The 14,097-nt window shown below is 51.7% G+C and overlaps 1 protein-coding gene across 2 annotated transcripts in view; it reads right to left on the bottom strand.

Annotated features, from left to right (window-relative positions):
* Positions 1–725: 725 nt before the first annotated feature.
* FAIM2 (Fas apoptotic inhibitory molecule 2) overlaps positions 726–14,097 on the bottom strand; it is a 32,210-nt gene continuing 18,838 nt past the window's right edge. For both annotated transcript variants that reach the window (XM_019724621.2, XM_019724620.2), the window contains exon 12: positions 726–4,359. In XM_019724621.2, coding sequence (XP_019580180.1) covers positions 4,210–4,359 — 150 coding nt within the window. In that variant the 3' untranslated portion in view covers positions 726–4,209. The remainder of the gene's footprint in view (positions 4,360–14,097) is intronic.

Here is a 14,097-nt window from a genome sequence, read left to right as displayed (position 1 = left end):
GTTAAACATGGGCACCTATGACCCAGCTATTCTACCTCTAGGTATATACTCAAGAGAAATGAAATCATATGTCCACACAAAAACTTGTACACAAATGTTTATAGCAGTATCATACATATAGCCCAAAATAAAAACAACCCAAATGTCCAATTGATGAATGGATAAACAAAATGTGGCATTCCCATATAATGGACTAGTATTCAGTCATAGAAAGGAATGATGTGCTACAACATCCCAACTCTGGGATCCCAAGAGTCTCTGCATATACCATCTTTCCCCGAAAATAAGACCTAGATGGACCATCAGCTCTAATGCGTCTTTTGGAGCAAAAATTAATATGAGACCCGGAATTATATCATACCACATCACATCACATCACATCACATCACATCACATCACATCACATCACATCACATCATATCATATCATATTATAGACCCGGTCTTATATTATAGTAAAATAAGACTGGGTCTTATATTAAGTTTTGCTCCAAAGGACGCATTATAGCTGATGGCCCCGCTAGGTCTTATTATCAGGGAAACACGGTATCAACAGGAGGACCAGTGTCCCTTTTCCCACATAAATGTGGAGAATTAACTCACACTTAGCTACACTGGGTGAAGCAGCTCTGGTGTGAAACTTTCACCCTGAATCCGGTTCAACTTCACATACAGACTCCCCGAGCCGTCTGAGGCAGCAAACAAAAGGCGGGCAAAGGAAACAGCTCAGGTATCATAATTACTTTATTCTTATCTTCTGTCAGTCACAGACAGGGAAGGTGAGTCCCGGGAAAGACAGCCCTGTCTGAGGATGTGCCTCTGTCCTCAGACACTGGGAGGAAGCTCTAGAGTGGGGTGGTGCATGAGTGGTTTCCAGCAGACAGGTAAACAGTGTCCAAGAGACGTGACAATGGCTGGACTAAAGAGAAAGTCCAAGGCTGATCAGAGGTCTGAGGAGATCTGAGAAGAGCCTGGAATGGAAGCCAGAGGCCAAATCCAGCCCACTACCTGGGCCACAGGGCCCTCTGCTTCTCTGTCGTAGAACCAGCCCATGCTTTTCCTCAGACAGCCACTGAGGGGCAGCAAAGTGCTGGTACGAAATTCAGCGGGGCGGGGGTGGGGGGTGGGGGGGTGGGGGGGTGGTAGGTGGTGTGTGACAGGCCCTGGGACTTGTCCCCAGGTGGGCCAGGAAAAGGAGAGGTGGAATCTTTTAAAGTAAGGGTGGCTGTCTGATCCTGACTCCCCTGGGAAGAAGAGCAGAGGATGGAAGAACCAAGATTCTTGGGGCTTCCCCAGACATACAGGAGACGGCAAGCATACACCTGGGAATTTGTGCAGGAGTCTGGGGACTTACATGCACTTCCCTGGCTCCCTGGTCTCCAATCTGCAATCCCCAGGAGAGGATCTCTTGGTCTGTCTTCCCCTCAGCAGGAGACCTCTGACCCTATATCATAGATGGTCAGATTCCTGGCTGCCTCTAGCTTTATGAAATCCAACCTACCCCTTCCTGGGCCCAGCCCCACCCCTGCCAAAAATGTGAGGGGCCAGGAGGCTCCCCTCCTTCTCTGCAGCTTGTGACACCCGCCCATTTTAGGTGTCTCAAGTTTCTTATAATCCCACATTCCTGTTCCCCCACCCTTCCTCCTTCCAAGGCCCATCCAGGTGTTCCTGGGCCTCCTGGGGGCCTGGATGCAGGTGGAATGCCAGGGCCTCAGCCCTGGCTCTGCTGCCAGCTCAGTGTGCCCTGGACCCCTCTCAGGACCCAGAGTAGGAGAGTCTGCAGCATACTCTGCTTTGCGATGGCCCTGAGTTGCTGCTGTCACGTTGTTTATTGCTGAGAGCTTGCTTCTTTCCCCCAGCTTTTGCATGTCAGCCTCTGACAAGCTTCTCAATCCCCAGTTTCTGCATCCACTGTCCCAGGAAGAGGAGGACTTGAGTGTGGATTCTGAGAAGCAAAACGAAGGCCCAGGCTGAGAGTGGCAGGGCAAAAGGGGAGAGTTCTGACCCCTCAGAACTGGGACCAGAGATTAGGAAAGGAATCGAAGGGGCACCTGGGTAAGGAAGTCAGTAGAAACAGTGTTCTGGTGCCTCTCCTGCACCACCCTGGCCATGCTCTCTCTTCTTACCAATAGCAAAAGTGAATCACAGACAGCAAGAAATACTCGCTCAATACCACGGGCCTGTTGGCAGTGAGGCTGGGAATCAGACACCAGCATCCTGCCTCCTAGTTTATGTCCAGAAGGTGGAAACCACAGAGAGGAAAATGGTGGTGGTAGTGAGAGAGGAGACGGAAGGTCAGGAGTGGCACTGAGAACAACAAATCCCCAGAGACATGAGGGCCTGACCACCATGCAGCCTCATTCCAGCCCCACCCAATCTGCTACCTGTATGACCTCACGCCCAAGCCCTTGATCCCCTCAGCTTTTCCCTCTGCTATGTGGATATGCAGAACACCACCTTTGTAGAATGGCTGAAATCGATTAATTTAGGACAGCACACAGTAGGCATCCTACCCATTGCCTCTAATCTCACACACAAATGCCACCATCACTTCTTGGTTCCTTCTCTCCTCAAATATCCAAGATGGAACAAAACTTCAAATGCTTCTGCAATATTTCTTGAAAGCTGCAAATAGGAAGGGTGGGGAGGGAGGGGTTGGGAACATAGACAGCATACCTAGTCACCTTCCCCAGGGACAAACAGGTCCCTCAGCATAAGGGTAAGAGAGGTGGCCCTGGAGGGAGAAGAATCCACTCTGAACCTCTCTGACCCCACCCAGTAACTTTCCACTGGCTGGGAGTTGGCTGCTAGCACCAGCTGGCTGTGCTGGCTGCACGCCTCCCCCAGGCGTGGCCCCCTGGTCCCCTCCCCAGCAGGGTTTGCAGGGGGCTGGGTGGCTGACGCATTCCCTGCCTGAGATCTCAACTGCCTAGAGGCTGATAAGGAGACCTGGCCTCGTCACCTGGGACCAGCTGGAGGGACTGGCCCTGGCTGGATAGCTTCAAAATTAGAGATGAGGAGATAAGGAGTGGAGGGGGCTTAGCAACTCTGTGCAGAGTGGCCAGAGAAGCTAGAGGAAGGGACACAGGTACTGCCAAATGAGGCCTCAGGAGGCCGGGCTGGGGACAAGCCAGCAAATGGAATCAGATGGGGAGGGTTTAAGAAATAAGATGGGCAGAAAGGTCTTGGGAAGGGCTGGGGGCAGGGCAGGATTCCCTCCAGATGAGGCTGGCGCAGTTGGAATAACCCTCCCGCCCTCAGAACATCCAGTCCTGGAGGCTAAAGCACTCAGCCTCAGGCCTGGGGCGCATCCTGGGGGGCCGAGAGGAGAAGCTCAGAGGAGTAGGTCTCAGCCCTGCCAACCCCACACGCCTCCCAGGTGGATGCAGGTTGGGGTGAACTGGCAGTGCTGCAGAGCCCAGACCCCCAGTTGGCTGCACTGTTCCCCCTTCCCTTGGAGCCTCAGGCAGGCTTTCACTTAGGAGCAGGGCCTTCTGCCCCAACAGTGCTCTGTCACGACCCAGGAGGGGAAACCAAGGCAATTATGGATGGCACTGGTTTCCTACCCCTCCCTGGTTGCTGTTGGCCCCAGGGCTCAAGTCCCTAGAACAAGCTACTGGTCCTACAGCAGAGAGAGGATGGGCAGCCTGGGACAACCATACGACCCTTCCATAACCCCCACCTGCAAAACACCCTCACCTCGTCTCCCAGCTATCCTTCCACCCGCTTCCTTACAAACTGTTAACGCCTGACCTAGAAGGAAAGAGAGGAGGGGAGGACTGGACACAGGACAGTGTGCCCCAACGTCACACAGCAGTGGCAGCCTTAGGAGGAATCTTGGTGGGGGTGCAGGCCTCAGCCAGGCTTCCTGGGGTCTCTCTCCCACATCGGAAATCCCGCTCATCTCCTCTCACTTGTCTCTTGGGTCCTCAAACTCAGAGGAGCCTCCAGCCTCGACGGTCCCACTTTGGGAGATGTAATTGCGGGGACGGGTGGCACAAGGGATGGTGTGACCTTGGTTCTGCAGGGCGCCCGAGGGCACTCATACAAGCTGCAGAGGGTAAGGATAAGGGTTGGGCTGAGGGAGTGAGCAGGCTGGCCACAGGCCGGGAGGGCAGCTAGTTTATATCTGGGCTTGCAGGAGCACACGGAGGGTGAGGGGACCAGCAAGGGAACATTCTCTGAAAGAAGGAGGGGTGGGAAGGGCTCCTCATTCTCGGCTGGTGCCAAAAAGCTGCAGGAGGAAGGTGAAGATGTAGATGATGTCTAGGTAAATGTTGAGGGTTCCAAAAATATACTCCTCAGGGCTCAGCGTGTGGCGTCGGTTACCCATAAGCAACTGGGTGTCAAAGGCCAGGAACTGAGGGAAAGGGAAGAGAAAGGAGAAGTCAGAAGGTTCAGTCACGGTGACACTGACCAAAGGGTCCCATTGTCCCCCCCCAGGCCCCCCCTGATTTTGTTACCATCACCTGCTGCCTGGCTGCTCAGTGACCCTCCTGTGACAGCCCGGTATCTGGAACTTTCCCAACACCTTCTGTTCCTAATGTAATACCTATTAACTGAGCACCTACTATGTGCCAGGCACAGGGATACAGCAAAGAACAAAACAGACAAGGTCCCTTACCTCGTAGACCTTGAAGTCTAGTGGGAAGTAATTGTTAGTCCAATGGATATAACCAAAACATGGGGTACTGATCATAAAGAACCTGACTCTATGTGAGTGTGGCAGGGAGTTAGGGAAGGCTTCTTGGAGGAGGGGACATTCAAGCTGAGGGCCTAGTCTTCTTGCTATTCCCTCAGGGCCCTGCTCTTAGAAGATAAATGAATGTTTCACATAACAGCGAGCAGGGAACGGGCACTTATTAGGTGCTCTACAGACATTAGCCTACTTATTTCTACTGAGTAGGGATTCTATTATTCCCAGAGGAAACCACAGCCCAGAGATGTTAAGTACTTGCCTAAGGTTACACAGCTGGGAAATTGCAATGCCAGGATTTGAACCCAAGCAGCTCCGCTCCAGAGCCCCCATGTGTAACCATCTGCTCTGCTGCCTACAGGCAGCGCCTGGGGTTAATGTACCTCCGGTCCGGAAGGAGTCTCTCCCCAGGGCTCCTTGTTGGCCTCCTGGGCTATGAACAGTTATTCCCTTAGAGAGGGCTCCTCTCTGCCACCCTGCCGCCCCCGACCAAGCCTTTCCACTGTCCGCACTGATGCCTGCTCCTCCCACATAGCTTTTCTCTGTGGCCCCAGCTTGCAGAGCAGAACCCCCCTAGAAGTGGCACGTTACATTTGACAGGCATGGTGTACTTTTCTGGGAGAAAGAAGCCAAAAAGTTCCACCAGTGTCTCAAAGGTTATGAACCACTGATCCACATGGGATTGGAATTCTTTAAATTGATTCACATTCTTGTTAACTGGGCTGTGCCCGGCAATTCCATCACTTATTCATGGACCTGTGTTCCTTGGGTCCTCTGAAACATTCATTATACCATAAATATGCACGGGGCAAGAGCTGGTGCCAGCGACTTGCTGAGAGCTGCAGACAACTGGGAACACAAATGCCTGACTTTGGGGGATTACCACTTAGTGGGGAACACTGAGATGATTACAATGAAACCCAGTAAATGCCAGAATTGGGACTGATTGGGCAGGAGGAAGGTGTCCCAGGAGAGAGGACATTTTACTTGGGCTTTGAAGGATGAGTAAGAGTTTGCTAGACTGAGAAGGCCCAGAGGAGCCCTGGAGGTGAGGGTCATGGTGTGATGAGTGAGGAATTCAGTGTGGCAGGAGCAGGGGGGACAGAGAGAGGGGGCTGGAGCCTGCCCATGAAGCTTGTACTTCACTCTGGAGACTGAAGCCCAGCTTTCTTTCCTTCACCCCAGACACCGCTTCCTGGGGACCTAGACTCAGGACCTAGGCTCTTTGGAGTTATTTTAGGTGCAGTGCCATGGAAGCCTGCGAGGATCCTTGCCTTGGCGCCAATGCCCCTGGCGCAAAGGGGGCAGATGCTCCAACAGGGAGCAACACCAGCAAGTGGGACATCAAGGCACATCACCCTCAAAGATGGGGAGGTCGGGGGTGATGGTAAGTGTGGGCTTGAAAGTCAGACCAACTGGATTCCAGTCTCACCCTCGCTACTCAGTAGTGGTGGGGCCCGGAGCAAGATATTTAGTCTCTCTGAGCCTGAGTCCACATCCATAACAGGGAGATGAGTACCTTCCTCCTGAGTTGTTGTGACAGGGAGACAATATGGGCAAAACACCTGGCACAGCGCCTGACATACGGTGAGCACTTAATGAATGGTAGCTATTCATGTGGTTTTATTGTTGTTATCTGCAGAAGGAGAGGTGCCCTCGTGAGAACCTGTGTACACTGATGCGGAGCCTCTAGTGTCTCCTGTGCCTCATGGAGGAGGCAGAGATGTTACTAGGCGAAGCTGTGTGGCCTTAACAGAAGGAAAATGAGGAGCCATTGCCAGGAATGGAGAGCTCCATGCAGGGAATGTCAGCCTCTCTGAGCTCAGTAGCACTGAAGGAAGGGCATCTGAGAACACAGGACGGGAGCTCGAACACCTGGCTTGGAGTGCAGGTTCCATCCCTCAGCAGCCGTCACTTGCCCTCAGTGTCCTCATCTACAAAATGGGACAGTAGTCCCCAAATGACCACACCATAGTGTGGTTTTGAGGGTAAATATAGGACAGTGCAGATGGCATCAACTATGATTATGCGTTAGTATTATTTCACTCCCTTCTATGCTCCTTCTGAATTTGATTTGGATTCCCAAATAAATTTCCTTCCATAGAGAGAACAAGCAAGGAGAGGGGCCAACTCCAGTGCTACAGGCTGCTTGGCAGTCACAGCTGCCAGCAGAAGTTAATAAATTGCTGATCTGGCTTATCAATCAGTAGCTTGCTTGGTTGATTTCCCAGAGCCTGGTCACCCCTGGGTGAGCTAATGAAAATGAATCTCTCAACCTAGAAGGCTTGGACCTGATCAGGTTTGGGGGTGGCCCCTCGAAAGACCATTCACCCAGGAGGCTTCCTATAGCAGCCAGCTGGCTCTTCTCGTGGAAAAAAGAGGAATGAAATTATTTCTGCTCCTGCCCTTGGCCTATGGCCATGGATGTCTATCTACGTGGTGCTCTCTGGGATAGGCTGCCCCACATTCAAACCCACTGCCTTGTGCCACCCGTCACTGGAACTTCATGTCTGTGAGTCAACTGAAGGCTTTTCATTCACTTATACCCAACAATATTTGTTGAGCATCTACTATGTTCTAGGGAACTTGCCTGCAGAGAACTGACAGTCTAATGTGAGCAAAAGACATTATCAGAGATTACATCATGAGCAAGCATTCATTATAGGGGAAAGTTACCTACTGATAACCCCCTGGGCTTTGTTCACTAACGTCTTGGTTGAGAGTAAATACCTTGGTTACAGCTAACATCTTATTGGCAGCTAAGATCTCAGTAGACAGCTGAAAATGGGTTAACCACTAATACCTGAAAGGATAGCAGGCACTTGAGTTAGTAGCCAGCTGAACACAAGACCCTGCAGAAGGAGAATGTAGGATTGGGACAAGAGGCAAGAGTGGGACTAGGATGCTATTAACTGACGTCTGAATAGTCCTCTCACACACTAATCCTTTACCTCATCTCACGAGCCCAGTTTGCCCTAGGAGGTAGGCATTATCATCACTACGTTACATATGAGGAAAGGAGTCTCAGACTTGCTGATGGTTATTTTTCTAGTGCTGGAACCAGATCGCCTGTCTCATTCTGATAGAGACAGGGACAGAGTGGGCTTGCAGGGAGGGAGGGGGCACGCACAGACGGCAGAGGAGCCAAAGTAAACTTTCCTGGTTCATTTTATTGGCCAGGGCCCGCCCCCTGCTTACATACTTGGCTTGACCCTGCCGTGTCTAGGACCTAGGCTCATGTCTGTTGTCCTCCCAAAGGGGAGGTTGTGAAGCTCTAGGGAGCCATGTCATGGAAAGGTCAGCTCAGAGCCACCAACAAACAGGCACTGAATACAAAAAGCTGGGGTTGCAATGTGTTGAATCAGCATGAAAAATAGCACATGGACCGTGTCCATCCTACAGAAATGCCAGCACGAGTATGCAAAGCAGCACACCCAAGGCCATCCACTGCAGCATTGGTTCTAACAGCGAAACATTTAAAACAACCTCAAACTCTATCTACTAGGGGAGGTTTAAATAAACTGTGGGCAGAAACATCTCTGACACATGCTACTATGAGAAAAAAGCAAGTCGCAGGAAAATCCATATCAGATGATCCCCTTTTTGTTAACAGACAAACCTTAGGAAACTATATGTCATAGGAGACTATATAGCAAACATCTATAAAATGCATATAGAAAGGTCTGGAAGAAGATGAACAACAGTGGTTACCACTGGGGAAGGCAATGACGGACATGGTCCAAACAGCGTCTGCTTTTCCTGTATTATTTAAGATTTAAAAAACTGAAATGTATGAATAAATACATTCCAATACCATGCAATTAGAAATTTTGAAAAGAAGGGTTAAAGTTACACAAAGGAAGAGTTTCTGAACTCTCACCATAAGCCTCTGTGACAGGTGTTGCATTATCGTCTCCATCATGTAGCTGAGGAGACTGGAGCACAGAGAGTGTAAGTGATTTGCCATTTCACATGGCCAAGGGGACAGCTCACATCTTCTAACCCCTGAATCCCACTTTCTTTCCATGATGTGACACTGCTTTGGGGCATGGTGTGAAGGTGTGTGTGTGTGTGTGTGTGTGTGTGTGTGTAGCAGGATGGAAGAGGAAGAAAGAGAAGCACAGAGTTCACGGCCAAGAGCACTGCAGGCTTCCTGGGGGATGCAGGACGCCCTGGGCCCCCCTGGTCCTGCCATCACTTACTGGACTAGAGGGTGAGCAGGGCCTTTGAGGAGTCTCTAGAAAAAGACAACCAGCCTTAAGCTCTGTGCCCTAGGTGGTGTTGTGCGGGAGACCCTGCTCGCTGCGCCATTTGTCGTGCCGGGCGACCTGCGGGGTCTCTGCTCCCACTCCCCATACAAGAACGCAGGATATGGTGAGGCCAAAAAGGAACACCCACGGAGCCATAGGTAGGGGAGTCATACCACTATATTCTCGCTGGTGGCTGGGTTGGAGAAACAGGAAACAGAAGCCATACAATTCTCAACCCTCATTGCTCCGCTTGCAGGCTCAGCCACCATCTTCTTGCTAGCCCCCATTCTTCTCTCTTCTAGCATAGCCACAGCAGTTATATTAGTGGCCAATGGCTCACTGGTTACAGCTGACGGCCAACTAGCCACAGCTGATGGCCATCCCATCACAGTTGATGGCCATTTACTACCTGAGCCAGCACCTGTCTATGTGAGGCCGAGAGCCTGGAAACTACTCTCTGGGGCTCTGCCCCCACACTGGGGATGCAGGATAGGGTAAGGGAAGAGAGGTGCTGAGCGGAGACCCAGAGTCCATTAGTTGCCCGGGGCCAATGTAACACACTTCTCTTGTCACCACTGACCTGAGTGTCACAAACAATGACCGCAGGTAACCCTGGATCCCAGTGTCCACCTCCAGATGGGCCACTGAAGGAACAGGGTCTGGCAGGCATGGGAGCCAGACAGCTCAGCCCAGGATAAAAGGGGAGCAGTGTACGGAAGTATGTGAGAGAGCCCGTGGGTGGTACCATGACGCAGGGCATATAATACAGTGCTCAGGAACACGGACGGGGGAGTCACGCAGACCTGGGTTCAAATCTTGCCTCTGACCTTAGGCAACTGACTACGACTAACGGAATATTTACTGATCACTGATGATGTGCTTTGTATATATTAACCTGTGAGGTGGGTACAATTATTATCTGCATTTGACAGATTAAAAAAAATTGGAAGCACAGAGAGGTGACATGATTGGACCAGTCCTCACAGCTACAATGTGGTTGAGAACGGATCTGAACCCAGGTACGCTGGCTCCAAAATCCAGCGCTCTGAATTACCAGGTTAACATTTACAGTAAGGGTATGAGCTACCATGATAGTTGAAAAACTACCATGTTCGGGTGCTAGGCTGTCTTCTTTTTCTTTTTGTATATTATCTTATGTAATCATTACCACAGCCTTGTGAGAGTTAATATCAGCCCCATTTTAAAGATGAGGCAACTGAGGCACAGAGAAGTCAATAACTTGCCTAAGGTCACAGTGGTAAAAGGATGAGCTAGGCCTTGAATGCGGTTTGGGTGGGGTGTATGCGGCCGTCTGCCGAGCTTCCTCCCACTCTGCATGCTCCCCTGGCCCTCTGACAGTCCTTCTTCCTGGCTCTGCTCTGGAGAACCCTCACGCAGAGTATGAGAGCAGTGACTCCTTCCCTCCCTGCCCTGCCCCGCCAGTGTACATTCTCCTCTGCCTTGCTCCCTCCAGGGCCTCTGAATCACCCTCTCCCTCAGTCCCCTACCTCCAGGGTTGGGGTGGGGGCTTTCTTCACCCTCTCTGGGTCTGGGTGTTGTTAGGGCTTGGTTTGAGCAGGGCGTTGGTACCTGAGGATTAGCACCTCAGGAACTGAGACTGAGGTGAGGCCTGGGCGAGGGACACCTTTTAGCGCACTCTGCACCAAAGGAGCAGTTACCGGTCAATCCACCCTCCCTCCCGCTCTGAAGGAATCCACTCGACTTCCAGAGGGTCAGGTGAGGCCTCAGGGGAAGTGCCAGGACTGTTTTAGTGGCAAAGGGTGGGTGACAGAACAGAGAAGGTTCTCACTGGATCTTTCAGGCTCGTGTAAACCACTGAAGCAAAAGGGCCTCTAAACGCTGAATGAAATAGATAAGTCTAAAATAAAACCATATCTCTGCCTTGGGTTTGTGCAGCCATTTTTACTTTTCAGAGTGTTGCTCTAAGTATGAAGAAGGTAGGGCATATATCATGGCCCCCGCCAGAAAAGCAGGTGGTATGGGGCAGACTGAAGTTTCCTTCCTGAATCCCTCAGATGCTGTCATGTCTGGAGGACAGAGTCCCTGTTGGGCTGGAAATAGCTGCTAAAAGCCCTGCCTCAGGCTGGCAGATGAAAAGGTCTCTGGGTCCCCCTGTTGTGGGGGAGTTGACCTGGATGGCTTCTCTGGGGCTCTGTGTGAAATGGACAGCCAAGAGTGGAAAGAATGCTGGGCTGAATCAGGGAAATGGGGCTTGCATAGAGCTAACACTGCGTATATGTGTGTGTGTGCGCACACGTTTATGGTATTTGTGTGTGGTGTGCGTGTGTCTAGTATGTGTTGTGGTGTGTGTATGGTGTGTTATGCCTGGCATGTGGTGTGTGTGTGTGTGTGTGTGTGTGGCCGTGCTCTCTCCAGGCCTCAGTGCAGGGAGGTCCTTCCCAGCTCTGAGGGCTCGGCTCAGTCCTGGCTTTCCTTTACTTCCACAGACTGGCACAGGTGGCATGTCCCCCAGTGGTTGGGGTCAACACCCAGTATTGGAGGCCCAGCATTTCTACAAACAAATCATCTTCCTATCCAAGCTTCATTCATCCCAATACCACTGGCCCTGAAGCATCTAGTACTGACCACACGTGTTCTCTCTGCCACCCTGTCCCTGAGTTTGGGTCACTGCAGTGGCCTTCTAACTGGTCTCCCAGCCTCTGTCCTATCCATACAGCTTCTCAATAATCTTCCTTAAAGCACAGAGCCTGTGATGTTTCCCCAGGTCCTCAAACTGGCCAGGCTGGGCAGGGAGCAGAGTTTTGTTCCCATTGGGCCTCTCACCTACTTTCTAAAGTCCTGTGCCTCATTTCTTCCCTGGGCCTCCAGGCTTGGCTTCCTTATTTAGGTGGCTGGGAGACCCTAAATAGATTTTGGGAGTCCCCAAAGGAGAACTAACTCCGAGGAAGAGCAACCTGCCTAAAATGGGTGGGCATGGAGGCTCAGCTGCAGCGGGAAACCTGCTGACCAAGCCCGTGGCCCCACCTGTTCTCTCTCTTCCCACCCCAGCCCAGCCCTCAGGCTCCCCTGCCTGCCTTTCTGTGAGCGTCTACAAAAAGCACCCAGAGAGAGGGCATCAGAGGGGAGAGGAGGATGGGGCCAGTACCTTCCGGCTGACTCACCCACTTCTCCTGGCATTTGGGTCTGGCACCTAGTGGGTATGGGGTAGGGAGAGGCAGAAAACCCCTTGAGAATGTACTAGGGCTAGATGGGGTGAGGCCCAGGAGGGATATGTTCCTCAAGGCTGGACCACAGCCCTAAGAAGCCTGGGCTCCCCACCCTCCAAGCTTCGCCTTGTCCAGCTAGGTGTCTCTCCCCTCAAAGATGGCAGAGAAAATCATTTGATTCTCACAGCCCTTCTAAGGCCCAGGCTGGTGCGAGTTCAGGGGTGGTTCTCATTGGGGGTCTGGACCTCTTCTGACCCTTCTCTTCACCTCTTTCTCACACGTCCTCCTTGGGGCAGTGAGCAGGGCAGGGATGCACTGCATGCTATCTTGTAATTCTTCTAGCTGCAGTACAGGGAGGGCCCCTCATGATGCCGAGAATTCCCCAAAGGTCAGGATAGGCAGCTGGAGAGACCAAGGGTGCTGGGCACTGGTTCTGGAGATGGGTCGGAGCTAGACAACGACAGGTGCAGGACAGAACTGATGCTGGAAGCAGGGTCAGGTTGAGGTCAACGACCTTCTGAATTGGAGTTAACAGAAAGGCCCAGGGACCTTAGCTCTTGTGGGGCAGGGCCTCTGAGGGCCTCTGTCCACCTGAAACTGACGGGAGGAAGGGGAATGAGTCCAGTGTCCCCTCCTCCACTCTCCCCTACCTCACGGGACCCAGGGCACCTGCTGCACGTCCTCCCTGCTTTGACGCAAGAAGACGAGGGTGGGCAGGGCGCAGAACTGGAGGATTCATACCTGTGCTCCTGACTGTTGTTTACATAACCTGAAGGATGAGCCCAACCAGGGCCTTTCGGGGTGTGATCTCTTAATGAGACATCAATGGGCAATTAGGCCCTGTGGTTCCTCCTCCCCCGTGACTCACAGAAGACCTAACAGCAGCCCTTAAGTTCACTGCACAGCCACTTTCCTTGCTGGCTCTGACAGCACCATGGCCATGCCGCTCAGGCATCCATTCATTCCATGACATCAAGGCATGCCCACTGGGTGCCAGGCCCTGTTCTAGGCACAGGGGATGCAGCAATACACAAGTCAGAGCAAAATCCCTGCCCTTGAGGAACTTAAATTCTGCTGGAGGGAGACAAACAAGAAACAAAGAAATCATACAAATATCTGGTATTTCAGAGGATGAGAAATGCTATGAAGAGAAATAAAGCAGGGTGAGGAGTAGGGAGGGATGTGTGTGAGTCTGTGTGTGTGTGTGTGAGTGTGAGTGTGTGTGTGTGCGTGTGTGTGTGTTATAGCCTGTTTCTATGCTGATGGGAATAATGCAGTAGAGGGTAATACTGATAATGCAAGAGAGAGAGCGAAATTACTGGAGAGACCTCCCCAGCTCCCCCAACTCCAAGTCAATAGGTGATGCCCTCTTTGAGGACGACCATGTGGCACTGGAAATGGCACCAGGCTGTGCACAGGACACCTGGACCCTCTCCTAAATCTGCCCCTTCCTGGCAGTGGGACTCTGTCAGCCCCTTCACACCCAGGGCTTCATATGTGGAAAGTAGGTCTTAGAACATCAGCGCTGCCTCCCTCTCTGAGTGATGGTGGAAATCCAGTGAGGTAATAGGTGTGAAAGTGCTTTGTAAAATGTAAACGGTGGAACAGATGGTTGAGATTACTTTTATTATTCTGAGAACACAAAGGATTATTAAACAAATTTAATGGATTACTGTTCATCCAACGCTACTTGTACAGACAGCCTCCCCACATAGCTGACATACTTATTGTCACCTGATCTGCATGAAGCCAAGTGACCCTCCATTCATCAAGCTCACCCTCCTCCCACTCTGCCCTGCATTGACCCCTCTGCTTCCATTTGACCCTGGCCCTCAGGCCACCCTCTGAGGTCCCCACAGGCTCCCTCGCTCCCGTGTGACCCTCCGTCTTTCTTTCCTCCTAGCAAACTTCCCACCCCATCCTTCTAGTCTAAACTTGTCTTTGGCACATACTGGAAAAAAGAG

The sequence above is a fragment of the Rhinolophus sinicus genome, linkage group LG02, assembly GCF_036562045.2.
Source record: "Rhinolophus sinicus isolate RSC01 linkage group LG02, ASM3656204v1, whole genome shotgun sequence".
Classification (NCBI taxonomy): Eukaryota; Metazoa; Chordata; class Mammalia; order Chiroptera; family Rhinolophidae; genus Rhinolophus; species Rhinolophus sinicus.
Note: the sequence above shows the minus strand (reverse complement) of the source record. Positions and strands in the feature narration are given on the sequence as shown.